Source organism: Camelus bactrianus, chromosome 12 (assembly GCF_048773025.1).
Source record: "Camelus bactrianus isolate YW-2024 breed Bactrian camel chromosome 12, ASM4877302v1, whole genome shotgun sequence".
Taxonomy (NCBI): domain Eukaryota; kingdom Metazoa; phylum Chordata; class Mammalia; order Artiodactyla; family Camelidae; genus Camelus; species Camelus bactrianus.
In genome coordinates this window covers 23,987,014-24,013,471 of record NC_133550.1, presented here as the reverse complement: position 1 = coordinate 24,013,471, position 26,458 = coordinate 23,987,014, and the positions used below count along the sequence as shown (strand labels likewise).

At 32.4% G+C, this 26,458-nt stretch overlaps 1 protein-coding gene across 1 annotated transcript; it reads left to right on the top strand.

Moving 5' to 3' along the window:
- The first annotated feature begins 21 nt into the window (after positions 1 to 21).
- On the top strand, positions 22 to 25,947 carry REDIC1 (regulator of DNA class I crossover intermediates 1). Its single transcript, XM_045507031.2, has 11 exons — positions 22 to 142; positions 4,035 to 4,167; positions 4,807 to 4,855; positions 5,754 to 5,942; positions 8,046 to 8,161; positions 12,401 to 12,924; positions 13,165 to 13,234; positions 14,256 to 14,316; positions 15,792 to 15,867; positions 21,482 to 21,564; positions 24,295 to 25,947. Exons 1-11 carry the CDS (start codon positions 37 to 39, stop codon positions 24,754 to 24,756), a joined length of 1,869 nt encoding a protein of 622 aa, XP_045362987.2. The 5' UTR covers positions 22 to 36; the 3' UTR covers positions 24,757 to 25,947.
- The last annotated feature ends 511 nt before the right edge of the window (positions 25,948 to 26,458 follow it).

Sequence of the window (26,458 nt, the reverse complement as noted above, 5' to 3'; positions counted from 1 at the left end):
TAGGAATATTTTGAAAAGAAAAGGTTAAAATCAAAAATGAAATTACTGGGAGTTTTATCCCCTGTCAGAAATTCTGCTGTCAGTTTAGACCTCCTTAACCTATACATGGTAAATCAAATATCCTGCCAGAAGAAAACATCTGGTAAGTAAGTTTTTCTAATACCATTTTGTTTTGATTCTGGTATGACTGTAAGATTTCATTTTTTAATAAGTGTAATTTTAGAACTCAGTGTGGAAAGTGAACTAATTTTAAAACTTGGTTGCCCTCTTAGTAAGAAGCTTTGTTAATTTTTCTTAACATCTTTTGTTGCTTAATACATTTATTTTTAGGTTGTGTAAGTGTTATATAAAGTTAATTTTACAAGATATGGTTAGACTTATTATAATGCAGCTGTTTCAGTTAATACATTATTCTGTCTTGGCAGAAAGTAACCAAAGTTTAGCTAAAGAGCTGGAAATAAATACCTTTACTCTCTTAGACTGTTTAGAGACTTTGTTTGAAAGGAAGAGCTGAAAAGATTTTTGCCTCAGTGATTAGTCTGTGTTACACCTTGAATTATTTCTTAGGCACTCCTGAGTTGTTAACTATGGTAGTCGACTGCTTCAAAATAAAGTTCATTTTAGCCTGCATTTTGATTCTTTAAGTAAATAAAAAGTTTTATCAGAGTATATTTTTTTCTCTCTCAAGGGAACTTGTGTCTGATATTTAACTTTTAAACAAATGCTAAAGTGAAAGCTTAAAAAAATGATGGTTCATAAATGATGGATAGAAATTGATTATAGTGTTAGTATCCCCTCTTTTCCTTTCTCTTCCATTTTTGTTTCTCCCTCCACAGATGGCAATTTACACAAGTAAATTTAGTTACTAATTACTTTAGTGAAAAATACATTACTCATGGACTTTAGGAATAAAAGTTTTGTTATACATCTGTTTGATGTATTTACCTTTTATTTTCTTCACTTAAATAATAGTGTTATCAACTATAGTCATCACATTTTACATTAGATCCTTAGACTTTAATTATATCTTACAGCTGAAAGTTTGTGCCCTTTTACCAACCTCTCCCTTTTCCCCCTACTCTCCAGCCCCTGGTGACCACTTTTCTACTCTGTGTTTCTATGAGTTTGACTTTTATTTTTTTTTAAGATTTCACATGTAAATGATACCATACAGTATTTGTCTTTCTCTGTCTGGCTTATTTCACTTAGCATACTGTCTTCGAGGTCCATCCATGTTGTCACAAATGGCAGGATTTCCTTCTTTCTCATGGATGAAGGATATTTCATTTTATCTATCTGTCTGTCTGTCTATCTATCTATCTACACCACATCTTTATCCATTCACCTATTGACACACTTAGGTTGCTTCTATATCTTGGCTACTGTGAATAATATTGCTGTGGGCATGGGAGTACAGATAGCTCTTCCACGTCATTTCATTTGGATACATACATAGAAGTGGGATTGCTGAATCATGTCGCAGTTTTGCCCTCAATTATTTGAGGAACCTCCATACTGTTCTCCATAGTTGCTACAGCAATTTACATTCCCATCACAGTGCCCAAGGGTTCCCTTTTCTCCACAGTCTTGTCAACACTTATCTCATGTCTTTTTGATAATAGTCATTCTGACAGGTGTGAGAAAGTATTGTGGTTTTGATTTCCATTTCTCTGGTGATTAGTGGTGTTGAGCACTTTTTTGTGTATCTACTGGCCATTTGTGTGTCTTCTTTGTAAAAATGTCTATTCAGGTCCTCCTCCCTTTTTAAGTTTGATTGTCTGTTTTTTGCTAATGAGTTATATGAGTTCTCTACATATGATTTGCAAATATTTTCTCCCATTCCATAGGTTGCCTTTGTATTTCATTAATGTTTTCTTTTGCTGTGCAGAAGCTTTTTAGTTTAATGTAGCTCCATTTGTTTACTTTTGCTTTTGTTGCCTTTGCTTTTTGTGTCAAACCCAAAAATCATTGTCAAGATGTATGTCAAGGAGCTTACCCTTTATGTTTTCTTCTAGGAGTTTTATGGCTTCGGGTTTTATAATTGTCTTTAATCCATTTTGAGTTGATTTTTGTGTATGGTGTAAGATAGGACTCCACTTTCATTTTTTTGCATGTGCTGCCAGTGATGAAATTACCTTTATGTATTTTCTTTCTCCCTCACTTTCTTTTCACTCATATATTCAACATATATTTATTAAATACTTACCATAAGTATTGAGTTGGATGCTGGAAATAGAACGGAAAGTGACAGGGTCAAGACATGCTTCCCCAAAGTATAGCACCTTGGCATTTTGAATATTTTAAGCGAACAAAATTGAGAAGCAGCATGTGCAGGAAGGAGTCTCATGTGAGAGGTGCCCTATTCCTGGAGGAAAGGAGCATCTTTATCTTCAAGTCAGAGGGACACTGAGAGGGATCTAAATGGACAGGTCTGCTGTTGCCCTCAGTGTACTACACTTTGCTCATCCTTTTTTTTTTGTATGACTTTCTACACTTCATCAAACTTAGTATAAAATTGCTTAGGTTTAACCACTACTTTGGGTCTTTATTTCTTTATAAAGTTTTCCACGTAAAACTTATGTTGAATAAATTTGTATACTCTTCTCTTGTTAGTCTGTCTTTTGTTCCAGGAGTCCCAGCTGAGAGTTTAGAAAGGTAGAGAATAGAGACATTTTTACTCTCCTACAAAAGGAAGACTTTATTAGTCAGGACTCATGGCTGCAAATGACAGGCATTTTAAAATACATACTTAATGTTATAAACTGAATTTTTGTGTCCTCCCACCCCAAATTTATATGTTGAAATTGTCACCCTTAATGTGACGGTATCAGGAGCTAGGGCCTTTAGGAGGTGAGTAGGTCATTAGTGTGGAAGCCCTCGTGAATGGAATGGTACCCTTTTAAAAAAGACCCCAGAGAGCTCTCTGACTCCTACCACCTGAGGACACAGGGAGAAGACACCTCTCTGTGTAACAGGAAGGATGTCCTTACCAGGCACCAAATCTGCCAGCACTTGATCTTGGACTGTCCAGACTCTAGACTGAGGAATAAATTTCTGTTGTTTATTATCAACCCAGTCTATGGTATTCTGTTACAGCAGCCTTGAGTGGACCAAGGCATTTAACTAAAGGGAAGGGCAGTGGCGCAGCTGGGCCTCAGAAACAGCTTGAGTCAGGGACTTGACTACAACCAAGATTCTTTCTCACTTCAGACACTAGCTTCATTCTCTCAGACTTTCTTCATTGTTAAGGCCTAAAATGTTAACCTTAAAAAACTAATATTGCTCATCTCACCTAGTTTGACCAGCAGAGAAGTATTGAGAGTTGTTTATCTGGTTCTGAATTTTTAAATTTGAAGGATGTTGCCTTGGCCTACTGTTGCCAGGTCTCAGCAGTGGAACAATTACTTATAACCAGAGGGATGATATACAGTTATTGATTCATCTTGAGTCAGATGGCTCCTCCTACACCAATTATTTTTTCCAGAAAGGCAAATTTTAATAAGAATATAGAAGGTCTCCACTAGAACTATATGCAGTTGGTGCATATATAAAAAGTATTTCTCAAAAAAGTACTGAACGAAATAGTGACTTATCCTATAAAGGGAGACAAGGATGCTGCTTCTATAAAGTTAAAAAATTTAGTGAGGGAAAGAGAGTTGGTCAAGCACAATAAACTATGGTAAGTGCTAGAATAAAGAACTTACATAAGTGCTGTGGGCGTGTATAACTCAGCATCTGATGTAGTCTGGGGGCCAGGGAAGTCTTGGAGGAAGAAGAAAGTAGAACTGAATTAGTAGAGCCCCTTTCAGGAGGAGTATGTAAGATGACGAAGAAAAAGAGATGAGTCGAATTATCTGTGGTAGCTGTATCATAATAACCTCTTCTAACATATGTAGAATATAGGTCTTCTTAGTGACTTTCTAAAATGTATATTTATCTAATGAACATAGCATATGAAACAATGCTTTTAAAAGACCTTATTATTCATTCTTATATTTTTTTATAAATTGTATTTGTAATTTTTGTCATTACAGAAACTGCGAGAAAACCAGTGCATGTAAATATGAATAGAGACATAAAGATGCCCCTAAGAAAACATGATTTGGAACTTCCAATGTCGCCTCACTGTGTACCATCTAACCTCTGCATTGATGATATAGAAAACAAGTAGGTTTTAGCTAAGTTGTGTATATTATTAAGTGTTTAAATAGGTCATTATTGACCCTTATTTATTGGAAAATATACAAAGGACTTAGCCTTCTAGCTACAGTTTTTGTTTGTTTGAATGTTACAGTGTTACTAAAGTCTTAAGACCTTTATCAAATGACTAAATGTCCATACTGTTTTTTGTACGTAGTTTGACTTTCCTTATCATAAAAATGTCTCTTTTTTTTTAACATTTTTATTGATTTATAATCATTTTACAATGTTGTCAAATTCCAGTGTAGAGCACAATTTTTCAATTATACATGAACATATATATATTCATTGTCACATTCCTTTCTCGGTGAGCTACCATAAGATCTTGTATATATTTCCCTGTGCTATACAGTATAATCTTGTTTATCTATTCTACAATTTTGAAATCCCAGTCTATCTCTTCCCACCCCCCAACCCCTTGGGTCTCTCTTCTAATAAGATAATTTTTAGAAAACTCAGTAATGTTATGACTCTGGAATGATTTACTTAGAGTTCCATATAGTTTAGTATATTTGTGTAGAATAGTATAAATTTTAAATAGATATAAAAAGATGGCCTGTTTTATTGCCAGCTATATTTTTAACCTTAACATTTTACTTTTATTAGTAAATACTATCAAAGACTAGACAGCAAGGAAGAACTTGGCCCAGCTCAGGTGAGGTTTTTTTTTTAATTTTATTGATTATTTTAACAATTGTGACATGCCACCAGGTGATATAAATTTTTCAAATATTGGGGAAAACTAGTTATCCTTTAAAATTATTTTGTAGTCTTTGAAATTACTCTTTTAAAAGTTTTTAATGTAAGGAACCTTTACCTTAAGAATATTTTAACTGATCACTTATGAGAAACATTTTGGAGTTCTGGTAATGTAGACTAGGCCTATGTGTGCATAACATTTGATTCTGCTTGTTACTGACAAGGTGCACAGGATAAATCATTTGAGGATTTCTACTTTGGGTTTTATGTGATCATTGAGCAATTCATCTCTTCAAACACAATGACTGGATTAATTTATTTTATATCAAATTGTGGTATTCAATATTCACATTGATTCCAAGATTATTTTATTTCAAAGTATTGCAAATGATTTTTTTTTAGCAAATAAAATTTTAATCAGTTAGGAAGTGCATTAATTGTGATTAAAGCTTGAAATGTTTAGGTCTAATGCCATGTTATGAATTGTCCTTTCTCTCCTCTGATTTGCCGAAGTTAACTTGGAAAGGTAACAACAGTGATACTAAAATCTCTGAGAGGTCTTTTCACCTGAATTGTGGGTTAATAAATGTCAAGTTTCCTGTCTTTAGGATGTGGCATGTAGGAGAATGGTGCTTGAGGGGGGAAGGGGCCAAGGGTAATAAAGGCAGATGGAAAGGAGTTCTTAAGTTAGTTGGTAACCTCCTGTCTTAGTAAGTCCTGCCAATTATTGATTGGCTTGCCTTTCCTTGGGACATTTTTGGCAATCCATGACCTTTTTCACTGCTATTTTGGCTTTTCTATTCTGTAGTTTATACATTTTGGCAAATCAAATGATTGCATCTTATTTCCTATAGTCATCACAAGTCATGGACTCAAATAGAATGTCTGAACCTCAGTTCAACAGAACAGAAAACTGCAGTTTCACTCCACCATCTTTTTCAGCAGAATCATCTTCTAATAAAAATATCATAAAACAAAATTTCATTCCCAGAATAGCACCTAGTTCTCAGAAAGTTGCATATAAAAGAAAGCAGAATGAACAGGTACCTCTGAACCATGAAGCATTTTGATACCATTATATTTCTATGATGTGATCTTCTTCTCTTTTTATAGATTTAAAAAATATTAGCTGTGAATTGCTATAGATATAACCAAAGTAGGAGATAAGTTGTGTAATATTTCTTCCTAAGTCAAAAACTTAATTCTATGTGCTGTAGAAGATTATGAATCCAAAAACTGGAGTGTTCTTTAAAAATCTTTAAAAAATCATCTTTTTTATAAAATTGATAGTGAAATTGAAAATAGTTCAGTGTATTAAGTAGTGATCGATGATTATAATCACAGTGAATGACTAATTTGTGATGTCACAGTAGCCCAATAGTAATGACATGGAAAGGATCCTGTGAATAGGCATACATTAATCTTAATGATCATTGTATGCTCTAAAGTTACAAATGTAAAAAACATCTAAATTTTAAAATTCTGAAATATATCTTCCATGGAACATAGCAAATAGTGATCTTTTATGAAATTTATATAGAGTTTAAAAAATAAAATTATTAAAGTCATGCTAATGTATAATAGTAGTGAGGAAGATGGTTATATAAACACTGTGTCTTAGTAACAAATATTTAGTTTTGAATTTCTCTCATTTTTAACATGCAGCAGTCTTACATGTTTATGTATTTATTATTTATAAATTAAGTTATAATTATAAATTTATATAGTTATCAATTATGGTATATTATAGTTATATGTAATATATAACATGATTCAATTTTATTAAAGTGTATTTTCTGTTTTTCAGAAAAGAGAAAATGAAGTATTATATTCCAATGATATGTGCTAGCTTTATTAATTTTAGGACTTAATTTTTGAAGGATGCAATGAAAAACATTAAATTACCCATTCAGTTTGTATTTTACAAAGACTAAAACTTGCATCCTAGATCAGCTTATAACTCATCTTTGTTCTGTTAAATAGTTCATAGGATAGAGAATGAAACTCTCTGTAATCTCTGCTTAAATAATCCCCTACTTATAGACTGCAGGTTAGTTATAATCTCCAGAGGGATAAATAATGTTATAGTTCACATAGCAGGAGAGAGCAAAGAGAGGCTAAAGTCCCAGTCCAAGTTATGTTATCACATGTGGAGTATCAGGGAAGTATTTAGTAGTTTATCTGGAGGGATTTCAAGAAAGAGAGAAGAATTAAAATGAAATGATAAGATACAAACAAAATGAGTTGAAAAAAACAAGTTAGAAGAAAAAGTGGCCTGGGGTTCACTGGTCCCTAGAGAAGTTGTATGTGAGCCAATCTATAAGATTCCCTTCTCTTTTGACTTTGTTTCTCACTTCAGGGGATGACTTTGTCTCTGCATATCTGCCGCCCTTTCTCTGAGGTTGAGATGTGACATGTATTATCAGACTTTTTCAGCTCTTTCTCACTTTAGACCTTTTTTTTTTAACTTTCAGCATCTCTTTTTGTCTCCCCTTCTTTTTTTTTTCTTCTATTTCTGTCATTGATCATCTTTGGAATTCTCTTTTCTGTTTCATGGCTTATAAATAATATATATTATAGATATAAATTATTATTGCTGAATAGATTATTATTGAGCCAATATAATATATTTCTATGGTACTTTGCACATTAACAAATGCATTATCTCATCTGCATTTCACAATAGTCTTCCAACATTTTCCTTATTTTGCTCTCAATGATACTGATATTCAGAAAGATTAAAGTAGCAGTCTAGAATTATTCAGTAAGTGGAAAATCTGAGATAAGTACAGTTGTTTTCTTGGGAGAGATTATGTATTTTCTGTCAGAGAAATTTAACTTTTATTTACCTAAGATTTTGGTGACCTGGGTGCTTTTTAAATCTTTTTTTTTTTTTTTTAACATTGGAGAAAATGGTTAGCTGACCATAGTATCAAGCCTGTTACTTTAATAATCATTCAAATACTAATATTGCTTTCATTGTTAGAACAGTATTTATTTTGTTTTCAATAAGGACACAATTACTTATTACACTAAAAAATACATTTTTTGAATATAGATGGTCACTTAAATGTTATTTAATGGTAAATTTAAATTGTATTTATGTACATTTACATTTTGGCATGTTCTTCCTTTCTTTTCTTCAGCTGAGTAATGTTAATTATTCTAATTCCTTGGTTTCTAAACTAAATGAAAGTCAAGATGCTCTCAGCTCATCATATGAAACTGCACAATTTGGAACATTATTTGAAAGATTAAATAGGTAAGTAAAAATGTTGACAGTAATAAAGAACCTGTAGCATTCTTTTTTTGAATTATTAATTTGATTTTAATGGACACAATTATCTTAGTTAGAAATGTAAACAGACCTAATTATTACTTCTAGGAAAAAAAAACACTAGAAATAAAATTTAGTATATAAGAATTTTTAAGTAATTATTTTCTAATGTACACATTTACCTTCTGTTTATTTAAAAAATATTTTGGGCCAAGGTGTTTTGCATCTGTTTTATAATCTCCATGAGTTACTAGTTTCTCTTACTGTGTCATAAACATATTAATTTCTTATTCATATTTATTATAGTTGATCAGTGCCCTATTTTTATTTTCTAGATGTCTGTGTATGAATCCTAGCTCTTTGTTTTAAAAATCCTTTAAACTTGTCAAACCAGTTTGAATTACTCTTGATAACTGTGGTGAGAAACCTTGACTCTGTAATCCTATTCCAGTCTTCCTCATGGCACCAGTTGCTTAAGCCAAAATAGAAGTTTTGCTTGATTCTTTCCTTTTCTCTAATTCCCAATATCCATTTCACCAACAAAGTATTGTCATTTCTATATCTAATAAACTTAAAAATTTTCTACTCATGTTTTCATCTCTACGGGTTCCATCCCACTGTAAGCAACCACTGCCTCTTACCTGGAGAATTGTAACAGCCACAAAACAGTTCTTGTTTCCTCTTTGCCCTGAGATCTTTTTTTTTTTTTTTTTTTACAACTTTATTAATGTATAATCAACATACACTGAACTGAACTTATCTAAAATGTGCATTTTGATACATTTTGACATATATGAACAAAAATGAACATATTTGTCATCTCCAGCAATTTTTGGGCACCTTAGTAATCCCTTCTGGTCATTTCACATCCCTTACCCCCATTACAAAGCAACTGCTGATCTGCTTTCTGTCATTAGCGATTAGTCTGTAAGTTGCATAATATATAGTAAGTTTCTCCCTTTTCTGGTCTAGCTTTTTTTCACTCAGCATAATTATTTTGAGATTCATCTATGTTGTTTATTGTGTGTTTAAGTCTGTTCCTTTTTATTACTAAGTAGTATTGCATTGTATGGACGTAGCATAACTTATTCATCTGTTGATGGACATTTGGTTTTTCCTCCCAGTTTTGGCTATTTCAGGTAAAGCTGCTATGAACATTGCTGCTATGAGATTTTTGTTTGGACATATGCTATCATTTCTTCTGTGTAAATATCTACAAGTGGAATGGATGGGTCATATGGTACTGTGTGTTTAACTTTTTAAGAAGGTGGCAAACTGTTTCCCAGAGTGCTTTGTATTATTTTACATTCTCATCAGCAATGTAAATCTCTCTCTTCTTTTTGTTCTCTTCTCTTATGGTTTGATGACTAGAGAAGTTCCTTTAACATTTGTTGTAAAGCTGGTTTGGTGGTTCTGAATTCTTTTAGCTTTTGTTTATCTGTGAAGCTTTTGATTTCTCCATCAAATCTGAATGAGAGCCTTGCTGAATAGAGTATTCTTGGTTGTAAGCATTTCCCTTTCATCAGTTTAAATATATCATGCCACTCCTTTCTGGCCTGTAGAGTTTCTCTTGAAAAATCAGCTGATAATCTTATGGGAGTTCCTTTGTATGTGATTTGTTGCTTCTGTCTTGCTGATTTTAATATTTTCTCCTTATCCTTAATTTTTGTCAATTTGATTACTACATGCCTCAATGTGTTCCTCTTTGGGTTAATCCTGTTTGGAACTCTCTGTACTTCCTGGACTTGGGTGACTATTTCCTTTCCCAAGTTAGGGAATTTTTTGGCTGTTATCTCTTTGAATATTTTCTCAGGTCCTTTCTCTCTTCTCTTTCTCGGACCCCTATAACATGAATATTAGTGCGCTTCATGTTGTCCCAGAGTTCTCTTAAACTATCCTTATTTTTTTTTTCATTCTTTTTTCTGTTCTACAGTAGTGATTTCCATTAATCTGACTTTTAGCTCACTGATCTGTTCTTCTGCCTCATTTAGTCTATTCTTGGTTCCTTCTAGCCTGTTATTCTTTTCAGTAATTATATTCTTCAACTCTGTTTGGGCATTCGTTATATTTGCTAATTCTTTGTTAAAAATTTTCCTCTGTGTATTTGTACTCCTCTGAACATCTTCATCATCATTACTCTAAACTCTTTCTTGAATAGATTGCCCCAATTTTACTTTTGTATTTAGAATCTTTAAATGTTTCTTACTGCTCTTTTTAGAAATAAAACTCTGCATGATTTTGACCTCTTTGTACCTTTCAAGTCTTAGGTCCGTAAGTTTTCTTTTACTGATTCTAGTATAGTTTTATTCCTCCTTTTTTTATTTCTCAAACATGCTGCAAGTCTTGCATTTGTGCTTATTATTCCATTCTCCTGGTGTATGCTTGCTCCTTTCTTCACACGTCTAACCATTCTGTATCTTTAGTTTATTTATCACTTCCTTATTAGGAACTTTCCTGACCATACTATCTGAAATAGGATCTCCAACATGTTATTCCATCATGTGATCTTCTAGCATCTATAACCATCTTTTTTATTTGTTTACTTCTTTTATCCATTGTACTTATTAATGGTTAGTTATCTTATCTATTTGTTATCTTTCTTCAGTAGAATATAAGCTGTATGTCTCCTTATGATACAGTAGGCTTATATTAAATACCATAATTTTAATGAATTTTGTATTTACCTATAAGAAAAAATAGATTGTTAAAGAAGTTGGATTGATTTGTCTTAAGATTTAAAAATTTTAAGCATCATTTCTCTCTTCCGTTTTTACAAGCAGCAATCCTTCTAAACATTTAGTCCCCAACTCAAATGTCAGATACCTCATTTTTCTTAAGCAAAACAATTTCTTCTATTTTCTGTAGTAACACTTGGCTGTAGGATAGTGCTTATCAATTTCTAATTTTTCTTGCCTCTTCTAAACTATTTCTTGTGAGCAATGAATGTGCACTATGCACGTCTTTATTACCTAGATCTTTCAGTTAGTGATTCTCCTAAATCTGAATGCTTAAAATATGTTTTAAAAATAATGACTTAACATTTGTAAGTATGCTTTCTAACTTATGGTGTGCTCTTACATTTATTTTCTTATTTAGAGTAATAGAAATTTCTCTGATGTTAATGGTATATATTATTGCATACTATATAGGTTATGTCTTTTGATATAACAGAATAGCATTATTCTGCCCCCAGACACCAATAAGACCCATATTGATAAGTGAAGAATCATGATCTGTGAGATTCATGGACAAAACATCTCTTTCTCTTTAATATCAAACTGAAATGTTTTGTCTCTCTGTCCCCAACACATGGCACAGTGCCTAGAACAGAGTAGTAGGTATTCCTGCTAATTAAATATTTAATAAATATCTTAAAAATAAAATTGGAAATCAGAGTCTTCTGTGTTTCTTTTCTAAATTTCTTTGGTACCTCCAATCTCTGACCAAAAAAAAAAAAAAAAAAAAACAAAAAAAAAAAACTTAATTCCAAGTAAATTTATAGCTAGTCAGTGGCAGCAAAATTCAGAATATCTTGATTTCTAATTATTTTCTATGATAACTTTTATTCTTTTATACAAGTCGGACATAACTTAGAATTATAATTTCTCCACTAGAAGGGAACTTGCAAGCTAACTCGTTTAACCTTTTCATCTAATTCACTTTATCTCTTGGATTTATTATTTATGTATGAATTTGTATCTATATTGCTCTTCCTTGGGCACTTCAGTTGTTTTGTTAGGTTGAGTTCCTTGATAGGTTAGGGAATATCCATTATAATGTTCTCATAACTATTTTATTTGATGCTTTAACATTGGGGATAATATTTCTCTCTGCAGTCCTCAAAATATCTTTCTCAGGCTAAATGGAGCAACATTTCTGTACAGTGGTTATCCAGGTTATTCTCTAGATATTATTACAGGAGACATACTATATATTAGTCATATTTTGTTTTGTTTGTATAACATAAGTTGAACCACATACTAGTTTTCCATGTTGAAATACTAAACTAAGTGCAGATTATTTTTATATTCACTAAGGCATTGGAAGAGTATATTTGACAAATTTCCACCCAAAGCAATATTTATTTAAATTAAAAAAACGAAAACATAGTCTAGGTAAATGTTAGTAGTACTCAACATGTTCTCTAAAAATTTAACTGTAGGTGTTTCTACACGAGAATGTTCTATGTTTTTCTTGCTAAATATGTTTTTATTTACCCCAAAGTCCAGGAAATAGAGATGTCCTTACTGGGAGACCTACTATAGTTATAGGTAAAGATTGTGGAAGCATGGATGAGAGAAGACAGTCAGACTTCATTACTGAAAAAAAATCATTGCAGCATATTTGGGGAGAAAACCGAGAAGAGGCTTCAGATGAAGATGTAAACCAGCCACTCTCCAGCCTTCAATCAGAGAATTCTGCCTCTTTTATTAGTGAAAATATAATTAATTTGTTAGACATCGATCAGCAGAAGATAAAGAAAACCTTTGATGGGTGTGGTTATGACAACATGGGAGATATTTGTGCAGTCGTTAGTTCTGATAAAAACCATTTCACAGATCGATACGTTAGAAGTATTTTTACAGATCCAGATTTGACTTTTACTAATTCTGCTTTTAATAAAGAACGTTATCCAGAAAAGTGTCAACCAAACAAGAACTGTCAGAAAGAGTACAACAATAGTGAAAGACATAATTTTAGTACGTCTTTTGAGAAGGATTATTACCCATCCAGCTCTGATAAAAAAGGTTGGTGTTATGTATAGAAAATGTAATCATCTATTGGGTTTTTTGTTTTCACTTTGTGTGTTTGTGTGTGTGTGTGTGTGTGTGTTTGGAGGAATATGAACTTAAAAATAAAATGACATTCTATTATATGACATTGTGGACCAGTGATATCCCTCTCTATGTGTCATGCTAATAAGCTTCAAATTAAAAAACAAATAGTCTACTAAAGTTTTAATGTAACGCATACTTTTATTTTTAAAGGAAAATTTGAAAGTGATTACCAAGAGAAGACACCACAGAAAAAGATACAGAAATATTCAGCAAGCCATATGTAAGTTTTTAGGTAAATCTGGGGAATGCAAATCAGGGTCTAGGATATAATGTATCTTGAAGGTTTGAACTAATGCAAAGTGAGGTAGGCATATTGCTGTCTGAGGCTCAGCTGACTGGTCTGATAAAGGCTTATCAGTTGTCAGAACCTTGGTAATATGGTGCTAGTTGAGAGTTTGGTCATATTTATCAGTGCAGAAATATATTTTTATTTGACTTAGTGTTAATTAGATTTGGGAAAACTGATTTATGTGTTCAGGAAACTTATTTCCCTACTAGAATGCCAATTTATTAATTTACCATAAGAAATAGAAGGGTCACATGTATAGGAATGCTTACTGGCATGATAAGCCTATTTTCTATCTTTCGGCAGCTCTCCATGGGAAGGTTGCTTGGTTAGTATAGAATCAGAACAAGGGAGTAACAGAATTCAAATGTTAATGGCATAAACAATTTATGGAAGTGAAATTATAGGTAATTAAAGAAAACTTGCAGCTTCAAATTATGCCTAACTTTCCTGGTAATTGTGATCTGGTCAAATCTTGGTAACTGAAAATACTGAACTAGCATAGATTTTTATTTTGGAAGAACTTTCTTATGGAAATATTTAAAATATCTATTATTAAAAAGAATAACTAGATGCCATTTTTATGAGATTGGCACAATGAATTAAAAAATTGTTTCACAAGTTATTTAATGAAATCAACAAATTAAATTTACTTTATTGTCTAGCCTCCAAATATTCAGAGACTTATGAGTGAAGAACAGATGTTAAACCTTGAATTTTAAAATGTGATTCATGAAAGTGGTTTAGAACATTCTCATCACATCAATAACATGTAAAATACCAAGATTGACCTACCTATAATGAAAAGGCTCCATAAAATGGAGATTATGAATATCTTTTATGAAACTTCCCTCATAATTCTGATCTGCAGCCAACTTTGAGAAGTATAATTTAGAATAATAATTTTTAGAGGGAATAAAGCAAATTCTAATACTGTCTTGTTTATGTCCCTTAGGGGTTATATCTCTTTGGAAGAATTGCATTCTAAGCAATCACAGGACTTTGGACGTGGTGAGGTAAAGTGTATCTTATGTTGTGTTTCCAAATAACTCATTTGTATTATCATGTCATATTTTAGTATTTGCAATTTACTTTGATTTAAGGTTAGCTTTTTTGAAAATTTTCTTTTTAGGCTCTTGTTCTTTTATATATAAATTGCTCTGGGGATGTTATAGCTTAGATCTAGAAATAAAATAAACAATATTTCAGAAACTGTAATGTACTTTATTTCAGACAGACCAATCTAGATAACATTCAAGTTCTTTCTGTAAGTCCTATAAAATTTCTTTCAAGATGAAATTGCTTTAGGTTTCAAAGTGCTACAGGTAAACATAGTAATATATTTAAGAATGCTGAAACGTCTATAATCATTGGTTATTTCAGTTGTAACCCTTGCTCGTAATAAGGATGTATGACTCATCCAAAAACCCCAGAATACATATTCTTTTCAAGTGCACATGGAACATTCTCTAGTATAGACCACGTACTAGGACACAAAACAAGCTTCAATGAAATTAAGAGGGTAGAAATTATTTCAAGAATCTTTTCTGACCACAACAGTATGAAACTAGAAATCAAATACAGAAAGAAAACCAGGAAAAGAACAAACATGGACTAAAAAGAGGATGCTACTCAAAACCCAGTGGGTCAGCATGGAAATCAGAAAATACTTTGAGACAAATGACAATGAAAACATAACCTTACAAAATCTATGGGATGCAGCAAAAGCAGTCCTAAGAGGGAAGTTCATAGTGATACAAGCCTTCCTTAAATAAGAAAAATCTCAGTAGATTAAAAACAAAGTTTCTACTTTATAGAACAGGGAACAATTTTCAGTATCTCGTAATAACCTTTAGTGAAAAGAGATTTATCTAACGAGAGATTCATAGCCACATTCTCTAATAAAAATTTACTTAATAGAAATCAACAACAACAGAAGATGCTTAACCTCCCTTTTTGGAAATTAAGAAGCACTGTCAGTTTTAAAAAGAAAAGAAAAAAATTGAGAAAAATTAAAATATTATGAATTACATAGAAATTGATGAAAGTCAAAACCAATGGTGTATTCTTCAGAAAATGTATACCTCTCAGAGCTTTTATTTTAATATTTTAAAAAACCTGAAAATAAATGAACTGATACCTATCTTAAGAAATTAGGACAAGAATAACAGAGTAAGTGGCTTGCTTTAATATCTTTGTCTTTTTTCCACTGCATTTACTAGGGTTACCTGAAGCCTTTCTCTTTTTGTCAGTAATCCATCCCTTGGCAGATAACTATTCTTTTGCTCACTCTTTCAAAACCAACTTTAATTTTGTTTCATTTTATTGTTCATCACAGGCAAATTTTTCTTTGTCGTTTTAAAATCACCTTTGTTGAATTAAAGTACTATGAAGGAAGAATGCAGTATGATGAATTGGTGTGGTTAAAAGGGAGATATAAATGTGAATATCATTGTATATACTGAGAATTGTTAAACTTTTGTTTTTCTAGATTTTGGTGGAAGAAAGAGGAATGTGTTCTTTAAAAGGCAGAGCAATGTCTGCTAAGAAAAACTGTCAGTATAACTGTAAGTGAATTTTATTTTTTTACAAAAATTAACATTTAAATGGAAATCAGTTAAATTATAAGATATTTTTTAGATTTTTGCAGCAAATATGTTTTATAGGTACCTTAGAATATGCTAGTAATGCAATTGGCTTTTTAAAATTAATTTTATCTTCTATAAAATGATATACATGAAGAGTATATATCATGTATATATACAGCTTAATGAATAATAAGAAAACAGATATTCTTGTTCTTAGTTTGTAGCTTAAGAAATAATACATAATCAGTACTTTTGATTGTCTTCTTAATTGCATTTCTTATCCTGCCCGCTAGAGGTAACTATTATCTTCAATTTTTTTTTTTTTTTTTGGTGATATCACACATAGGCTTTTCCAGTTGCTTGGTTTTGGGCTTTCTATAAACTGAGGCAAACTGTATATTTTTCTGAAACTTCCCTTTTTTCTTTTCACCCAGTAATATATTTTGAGGGTCATCCACTCTGATACTTGTAACACGGGTACATTTCATTATTTGTTTCCTGCTATGCAGCCTTCTGTTGTGTGAATGATGCATAATCTATTTATGCATCTCCTGGCAATGATTATTTACACTGTTTTGTATATTTTGCTATGATAAACAATGCTACTTTGGCAATTCTTGACATTTCTCTTGGCACACATCCATAAAAACTTCCTCTAGGGTATCGTTTATGTGATATGCACTCTTCTAAGTCATGCAAAATTGTTTTCCAAAGTAGAAGTGCCAGTTTAAACTTCCACAAGCAATAAGTAGGAGTCTTAGTTGTTACATATTCTCACTTTCACTGGGTCAGCTTTTTATCATTGCTGGCAGTGTGATATCTCACTGTAATTTTAATTTATATTTCCTACTATTGATTAGGTTCATTGGCCATCCATGTTTCGTCTGTAACATGCCTTCAATGTCTATTGCCCATGTTCCTTTTAGGAAGTTTGTCTTTCCTTATGGAATGTGTCTTTTGTCTATCTATGTCCTATATGTTTTTTATATATTCTAGATTTGAATTGCTTGTAGACTTGTGTGTAGTAAATACTTCATATTTGAGTGGTCTTTTTATTCTATACTGTCTTTTAATGGACAACACTTTCTGGCACTTTGCAGATATTTTGTGATAGAACGATTCTTCTATCTAGTCTGCTAGAAATCTTTGTAGACTTTTTCATTTAATTTAACTTTCGAACATGTAAAGAATTAATTTGATTTCTATCCCTGTCCTGTCTGCCCTACTTCCTTCTGCCTCACATGAGTAACTATTTTTGTTGGTTTGTTGTTTATCATTCCAGTGGTTTTTTTTCCCTGAAAATAAAGCCCTAAACATATAAATGCACCTGTATATGTATCTTCATTCCCTGCCTTTCTCACCCTTAATGTAATGTGTGGTATTTTATTTAATACCGGATATTTTACAGATGAATTAAATGGATTAATCTGTTTAACAGATTTTCTATGTATTTTCTCATATAAGTACTGGACATTTACTCATCCTTTATCTATGACCATTTAGTAATCCATTGTGTGGGGGAACTATAGTTTACTCAGTCAGTGCCCTGCGGTGGATATTTGGGTTATTTCTAGTACCTCACTCTAACAACAGTGCTGCAGTGCACAACTTTGTGCACATGTCTTAATTGTAGAGGTACATTTTCAGGGTAATTTCTAGAAGTGAGATTGCTGAGTCAAAGGAGAGATACATGTGGGGGTTGTTGATAGTTATTGCCATAATTCGGTTTTGATAGATATTGCCAAATTCCCCGTTGTTTCATTTGGTGGTCCCTCTAGAAGTGTGCTTTTTATTCCACAGCCTCACCAACAAACTGTGGTCCAATTTAGGAATTTTTGTGACTCTTATAAACATTGAAGTTTGGGTTTGCACTTCTTTTTCTGTGAGTGAAGTTGGACATCTTTTTAAAATGTTTAATGGCTATTATCAATCTTTCCTTTTATACCTTTGGATTTAATTAGAAAGACTCTACACTCCTTGGTTACAAATGAATTCACTTATATTTTCTTCTAGTATCAGTATTATTTTATATTTTTACATTTATATGTTTTATCTATTAGGAGTTTATCCTGATTTAAGGTGTGAGGTAACCATCGATAGAAGTTTTTAAAATGCATCTTTTCCGTAGGTCTTTTTTACATGCGAAATTTTTTTATATACCAGTTTTCCATATATACTTGAGTCTGTTTGGGGGCTTTCTTTACTGTTCCATTGATCTCTCCTAGTCTTCATATGCTAATATCTCATTTTTTTTACTACGATTAGTTTATAGTAGGTTTAATTTCTAAAACAATGACACCTCCCTTTTCACTTTTTAGAGTTTTTCTGGCTTTTTTTCTTTTTTACATATAAACTTTAAAATCAACTTGTGTAACTCCAAGGAAATGTTTTATTTTTTATTAGGAAAATACTAAGTGTATATATTAACTAAGTGTGAATTGTCATCGTACTGATGTTGAGTAGTCCTTTCTAGGAATAAGGATGTCTTTTTATTAATTCAGTCTAATTTTATATCTTAAATAGCTGTTTAAAATGCCTTTCCACTTTCAAGTGTTCCTCAAGTAGCTTCTGCATGTCTCTTGTTAGATTTAGCTGTAGGTAAGTTTTGTCGTTTTTGTTCCTACTTTAGTGTGAATGCACACCCCATGTTTCTACATGAAGAGTCTGAATTTTGGACTTAGGCGCATGTGTGTTGATTATTTGATTGATAGTTTTTTTAAGAGGTGATTTTGAAGCAATCAGTAATTTCAGGAAGAGTGATTCTTAGCATCTGTGAAAATGATTATTACTTTGATTATTACTTTCTCTTCATATGTCTTTTTTTATTGTGGTCAAAAACACATAATGTAAAATTCACCCTTCAAAATATTTCCGAGGGTACAGTATACCTTCCCTTCTTCCCAGCCTCTGGCAAACACTATTCTATTTCTATGAGTTTGAATAATTTAATATTTCTCTTACAAGAGGAATCATACAGTATTTGTCTTTTTGTGACTGACTTATTTCACTCAGCATAATGTCCTCAAGTTTCATCCATATTGTAGCATATGACAGGATTTCCTTCTTTTATAATGCTGACTGATATTCCATTTTATCTGTAAGCCCACATTTTCTACATCCATTCATTTGTCAGGAGACATTTAGGTTGCTTTCATTTCTTGACTATTGTAATTAATACTGCGGTGAACATGGGTGTACAAATATCTCTTCAAGATTCTGTTTTCACTTCTTTTGGATATAAACCTAGAAATGGGATTGCTGCATCATGCGGAAGTTCTATTTTAAAATTTTTGAAGAACATTGATACTGTTTTTCCATATCAGTTACACCATTCTTCATTCCTGCTAGTAGTGCACCAGGGTTCCAATTTCTCCACATCTGTGTCAACACTTACTGTTTTCTGTTTTGTTTTTTTTTTCTCAGTGAGTGGCCATCCTAATGGGTGTGAGGTGATATCTCATTGTGGTATAGATCTTTTAAAATAGTGAATTTTGCTAATTTATTTAGCGATTTGGAACATCCCAGCATTCCTATTATAAATCCCGCCAAGTCATGACGTATTATGATTCTATTTACTATTCTATTTTAATTTTAAATTTAAAAATGTTAAAATTGATGTAAGATTTTTGCATTGATATTATGATATTGGTCTGTAAAGTGTGTGTGTATGTATGTGCATGTGCAGTCTTCCTCATATTTTGGTATTAATGTTATACCAGGTTCACAAAAAAAATTTAAGTTCATATATGTAAAAATTGAGGCTATTTGAAAGCTTTCTTGAAATTTGAATTACCTCTTCTCCACCCCAGTCCCATTGCCTTATTACATATCCTAATCACTTCATAACTTGATTATTGGGTTAATCTCCTAACTGACGTGCTTTCATACAGTTTCACGCTTCTTCAATACATCCCCAGTTAGATGCCTTGGTGGATGGTCTAAACTTCCTTTAATATTAAAGTGTGCCCGTACACTTCCTTTTCCCCCGTCCCAAATGCTGGTTTTCATCTTCCCTTTTTTGAAGTTGTTTACTCATCTTCCAAAGCCTATTCTTTATACTTGCGCTTTCTCACTCTTCACCAGTCTCTTTCCCTAGAGCTCACCGCACTTAGGTCTCTGCTGCTTTGGTAACTTACATGACTCCACTGTTGCACTAAATCTTGTGACTATTTCAGAAATTAATTGTATGTCTTTTTCTCCGTCTTAAGATTCTGAACATTTTGAGCATTATGGTCATATATTCCTAAAAGCTGTTACCGTGCCTTACATAAGGCACTTAATAAGTGTTGAATTTATATTTTAATCTGCTTATCGTTTCTTACACTGTTAGAAGGAAGACATCCATTTAAAGATGTTTATCTTCCCTACCAATAACTATGGGTTTACTGTACCTATGAACTGAATGAACCTTATTGTGGGGGATCATGTTAGTAAAATCCTACCGTTCACTTTTCTGTACTCTGCTTTCCGCTGTTGAGGAGAACCTGCTTTGTGAGGGTGTAAATTCTTTTTGGAAGGATAAACTAAGGGTGACTGAGTTTACCTAAGTTCTCTCTACGTCTCGGCTGACTGCTGGTTAGATTCTGTTACAGAAAGCATTGGTTCTGATCCGAGATAGGAATACATAGTGCTTATGGTCTGTTGCATGTAGGAAGGCATGTGGTTTGTTATGTGTTGTTGGACCACATCCCATTACCTTTTGCTTCTTTTTGATAGCAAATCCCTTTTCACAAACAGGTAAGGGAGTGATTGATTCTACTGTTGATCTGTAGTGTTTGTGTGTTCTAAGGAGTCATGACCTATTTCTCAGGCCCATTTTTAAACTTTACTTGCAATCGTAAGAGAATAAATTAAACAGATACTGAAAGACTAACATACTACATGCTTTGAGTTGATTTTTTAAATACAGTTTTAAAAAATTGTCACAGCATCATATGTCAATAAATTATATAGTATCTTTTTTATATTATCTTGAATTCATAAGTGGCTTTAAAATTATACATTTATGAAATTATATTATAGGTTAATACAGTTTTTTTTTAAATTTATTTCTTTTTGGTGGGGAGATGGTAATTAGGTTTTTATATGTTTATTTTTAATGGAGGTACTGGGGACTGAACCCAGGACCTCGTGCATGCTAGGCAAGCACTCTACTACAAGCTCTACCCTCCCCCTTAATATAGTTTTGATTATATGGTGAAGCTTTATTTACTAGATTAGCAAATGTCTGGTAATTTGAGACTTAGTAAACTTGGCTTATTCCTCCTTTCTACAGGTTGAAACTTTAAATTATTTGTTTATAAAAAATGGTTCATATGTTAGAAAAAAATCAATTCAATTTTCTCCCTTCTCCTTTCTTCCTTTAGGTTTTATGCCATTATTTTACTTGTAGATACACATCTTGTGTGTGTAGAATAAACCCATAACAACCTGTCAGAAATGCAAGCTGCCAAGTATCCAAAGTTCTAACTAGTTTTGGCACACTTTAAATGCTCCGCACTGTGTCAGCTAAACTTACTTCACTAGCAGGTATCTTCTGCTTATCTATGTATTAATAAATACCATTTATCACAAATTGAATCTTTATTTTCAGATCTCGATTCTTCACAGAGTAGTCAGTCTACTGGGTACTCTCCAAGGCCAACAGATAGTTGTTTCAGTTCCAGTTCAGAGATGGTAAGTTATGCTCTTTATTTTTTTTTACTTATTAATATATGCTCTACTAATTTGGAATGATTTGTATTTTTCATAGTTTACCTTTTCATTCTGGAAAAAACTAGTTGAGAGATTGAATAGTGAAAATAAATGTAAACAAAAGTATGAAAATACTAAAAATACAAGAAGAATATAAATTAAAATGTAAGTGTGCATCATTCATTCATATTTACAAAGATGATGAATGTGTTCAGTGTTATTTATAAAACCCAGTCTCATCAAAATGAATGTGTGTACGTGAGTGATAAAGTTGTGTTTCTTTTTAAAAGAATCTATTCACAATAATTGAAAACCTGAAACAACGCAGAATATGTACAAAAAGAAAGTCTCAAGGCTTATATGAAAAAAACTATAAAATGTTATTATAATCTGAGTACTTGGAGTGACATATTTAATGCTCAGAGGGAACCGTATTCTGAAGAGTTGGAATGACACTTTCTATTCTGAGTGAGTTTCTCACAAATTACGTGTTTAAATGGAATTCTCCATTCATACTTCATTTTCATTTCATCTGCTTTTTGGCTCTGGCTTGCTGTTCAAACTGCTCTTGCTAAGGAAGGACACCAGTGACCTCTAATGGTGCCAAATTCATCGGACATTTTTCAGTTTTTACTTTACAAGAATCTCTAATAATATTAGTAGAAATGATCATTATCTTTTCTTGGAACGTTTTCTTCACTTTGCCTTTGTGATACACACTATCTTAGTTTCCTTCATACCTCTCTGAATGCTTCTTTATTCCTTTGCCTACTTCTCTCCCACCCTTCCCTACGTACAAATATTGTAATGTTTAGGGTTTACTCCAGGACCCTTTTCTTCTCTTAACCTACACTCCAAACTCTAGATGACGTTACACACTGCAGTGACTTTACATGCTATTGCCTGGTTGACGGCAATTCTCAACTTTATGATTTTAGTCCAGACCCTTAATTAGATGTCCTATTTCTTGGATTATCTTCTTGGATATTTCACAAAAATCTTTATTTTCACACCCCAAACTGAAGACCACTGATCTTCTCCCCAGATCAGTTTTTCTCATGCTTCCCATATTAGTAGGTACCTTTTCTATCCACTCGGTTGCTCGTGCCAGAAACTTTAGTTTGTCATTTCTTTCTGTCTCCTCTGCCTCCCTTAACCTCATTCATTCCATCGCTTCACCCAGTCAATTCAGCCTCCAAAATAAATTGCGTATTTATCTATTTCTCTCAACTGCTGGTGTTAGTACGTTAATCTAAGATACCTTCATCTTGTGCTTCAACTATTGTGGTTGTTGCCCAAGAGATCTCCTACTTCACTCTTGCCCTGCTTTTTCCCCAGTTAGCAGCCATCATGATCTTTGGAAAACTTAAATTGAATGATGTTATTCCTATATTTAACTACTCAGTGAGTACCTGTTTCACTGTAGACTCTGAACTGCTTACAGTGACTGTAGTCCATGTGTGATCTGTGATCTGGCCTCCGGCTACATCTCCAGCTTCTCATATTCACCCTCTTTCACACTTCACACACACTGACATTGCGGTTTCCTAGCTTAGTCTCTTTTCTGCTTCAGGGCATTTATGTGTCCTGTTTCCTCTGTTATTCATCCTTTAGGGCTCAGCTTAAATAGTCAAAAATTTTTTTGTAAGCCCCTACTTGGCTCTTTGATCTAAATTAGGCCCCTCAGTTATGCTCTAGAAGTGCTTCATGCTTGCTCTTCAGAATGTTTTTCTCAAGTTGTAATTCCATATGCTTGTGTGTAGCTATTTGATTAATGTCATTTCCACCCATGAGAATGTGTGCTGTATGAGGGCAGCAACCATGTCTGCTTCACTCATGTTGCAGATGCTAAATGATGATTTATTTCTTGAGTAAGTAAATGTATTGATCCTGTTTTCTCTAATGTATGCCAAGCCAGTTTCAGGGTTATTTCTGGGGCTTACTTTTTCTGTTTTAGTGCCAATCAGCTGAGACCAATACCTGATTTTAGGATTTTTTATGTTAACTTTGCTTTTTAATTTTAACTTGAATAATCAATACTTTTATATAAGATTTTCATTAAGAGAGTATTTTGGTTAGTTCAGTAATTAAAAGTTCTATTTTTAATGCATTTGAAAAATTCAAGCTACTAAATTGGAGTCTGGATGTTTTTAAAGTTCTTAAAATTTTACTTTTTAGATAACAGTTGTGATATTAATTGCTACTTAACTTCCTGCTCGCTGATATTCTTCCTGAATCTTCTTTGAGACTGAGCCCATGAAAGATAAAATACAGATTTTTTTTTTTACTTAATGGGTTAATGAGTTAATAAGAACAAGTTATATGTGTTTCTTCTTCTTTCAAAGTTTTACTTCTACTCCATTCTTTTTAAGTGGTTGAAGAGTGTGTGTTGTATATCGTTTCCTCTGTGTGAAAAGGTAGGAGGAGGAAGTAGCCTATGATTAAGGCACTAATAAAAAACAAAAGTTCTCTTTTCAGTGCCTTTGCATTTTTAATACAAGGATTATTATTATTGTTCATGCTATTGTAAAATCCATAACCTCCTTGATTTAAAAAAGATCAAAAATCTAGGTTGATTTGCCACTTCCCAAAGTCTCTTCTGTATTTTGAGGTTTTCTGTAATGTGAATTTTAAGAATGTCTCCTTTGAAGTGATTGAATGATTTTTTAAAATTTAAGCATCATTTACAGCACAATTACTAATTTTTTTTAGCCATCTGAAGATGAAGATCAAATATTGCATCAAACTGAAGATTCAAATAAGAGATCCATCAAAACCAAAGAAACAACTAGTAATTTTAATTTAGAAAGCATGGGAAAACTTCCATGTGATAGGATTACTAAAAACAACGCCAATTTTCATAAACAATGTGAGAGTTTTCACCAGCTTTCAATGAAAAATAATACAGATCAGTTTCCACAGCCTCAGTGTAATAACTCAGCACACATATTGCATAACAAAACCAGTAATAACTACATTCTACAGTTTGCAAGATGTGATGCATGGGCACAAACAGAGAGTGAGCCTGTAATGGAAGGAAAATTAGATGCTGCTGTACAGTGTGATATAATTTCAAAATGTAAATGTAGAAGTGATGTGGCTTCTTTTTGTAATGTTGAAAGGTGCAATGAAAATATTAAGGCCGATACCACTGGAGGGCAGACAGTCCTTTAAAACAGCTAATATTCTAAAATCTCAGCCCGAGATTTAACATTTGACTTGATGTTTAGGATTTCATTAGCATAATAAAGAAAGAAAATTTTTGTAGTTAAACAGGTGGTGAAAGTATTTGGAAGATACGTTTGTTTTAAAATTTTTAATATTGTTAATTTATGCATTTAGTTTCATGTAGATATTTTAATAGCTTTAGTATATTTTAAAGTTTTTAGAAAATAATACATATGTAGACTTACTATCTGTCATTATTATGGTGGTTATTCATTATATTATGACATGTTGCTGTTTGTAGATTAAGGTATGTTTGATTGCTTCCTTCTTTACTGCAGTTATTTAAAAATTTAGTGTAGTTGCATCTTTTAGCAAAAATGTTCTCTTCCAGGATTTTAAGACAGAAAATAATACTAAATAATAGCAAGTATATTTTATAACCTCATTGTAAGAATTTTCTTAGCTTCTTATCTTAAATGTTATTATACCCTCATTAAAATTCTGCATTGATTTTTAGATAAAATATTTTTTCTGATTTGTTTGGAGAACATTTTCTATTGGTTCTTGTATTAATTCAAAGGAATGGTTTTTCTTTTCAAGGTTAAAAAAGGTGTTTCAGTGCTTTTGTAAAAGAATTGTTCAACATTGGAAAAATTACTTGTTTACTGATTTTAATATTGCTAAGATTTTCATAAATACTACATCAGAATTTCTCACTAGTAAAATATAGGCTTTGTTTTGAACATAACATTTATTTTTGTTGTCAAGATTTTAAATGTCCAGACTAGTCATTTTAGAAAATGAACATCTATATGGATATATTACCAAGTGACCAGCAGGGGGCATTCTGATATCTAACTAAAACAAAAATAAAATTGTTAGGGAGTTTCTGTGCGTTTAAAGAAAGGGATGATTTGATACTGAATTTGTGCATGTACACATATCACGCAATAGTTTGTGTTCTAGAGGTGATCTGAAACACAACGATTTAGAAACACTAACAGCTAATATTTAACAGCAATCTTCAGGTTTTTAGCTAGTTTTAGTAAGTTCTTTTTGCTCCCTCAGAGAGAGCATAATGAACTTCTCATTTTCTTAAAATACAGTAATGATCTCATGAAAGGGGAATATGATTTTCTGATGTACAGTGATAGTTTTTCAAAGGCCAGATTTTCATCCTGTTGTTAATAAAAGGTATTCCACCATGGATTGATTATCCTGAGCATTATTTTGCAAAATGTGATATACTGTAGTAATGAAGACCTATATATGAAAAATACTGGTGATATTAGAATCAGATTGAGATGAATTAGAATCAGATTGAGATGATTGAGTGAATATTGAGTTTTTCCCAAATACAGATCAAACTCTAGCAGTACTAAAAGCACATCCATTAAAAAAATCCAAATATAGTTCTATTTTTATCAATATCATAACGTGGCAGTTAAGCTTAGGTGAAGAAGAATGTAGGGGCTTTTTAGTGCAGTGACTGCACACAATGAGAACAGGGTAAGGTACAGTGTAGTAAAGAATTTAATTTGCCCCCAAAGAAGTCTTGACTTTTTACCCTTGGCTTTTGGGCAGTATCTCTGAGCTCTTGGAGTGTAACGGCTGGTAGAAGTGTCTTTGTTTGCCTGGGTACGTTGGGCCAAGCCAGATAGTTAACAGTGTGAGTATGGGACATTGAATCAAACAGTATCAGCTCAGC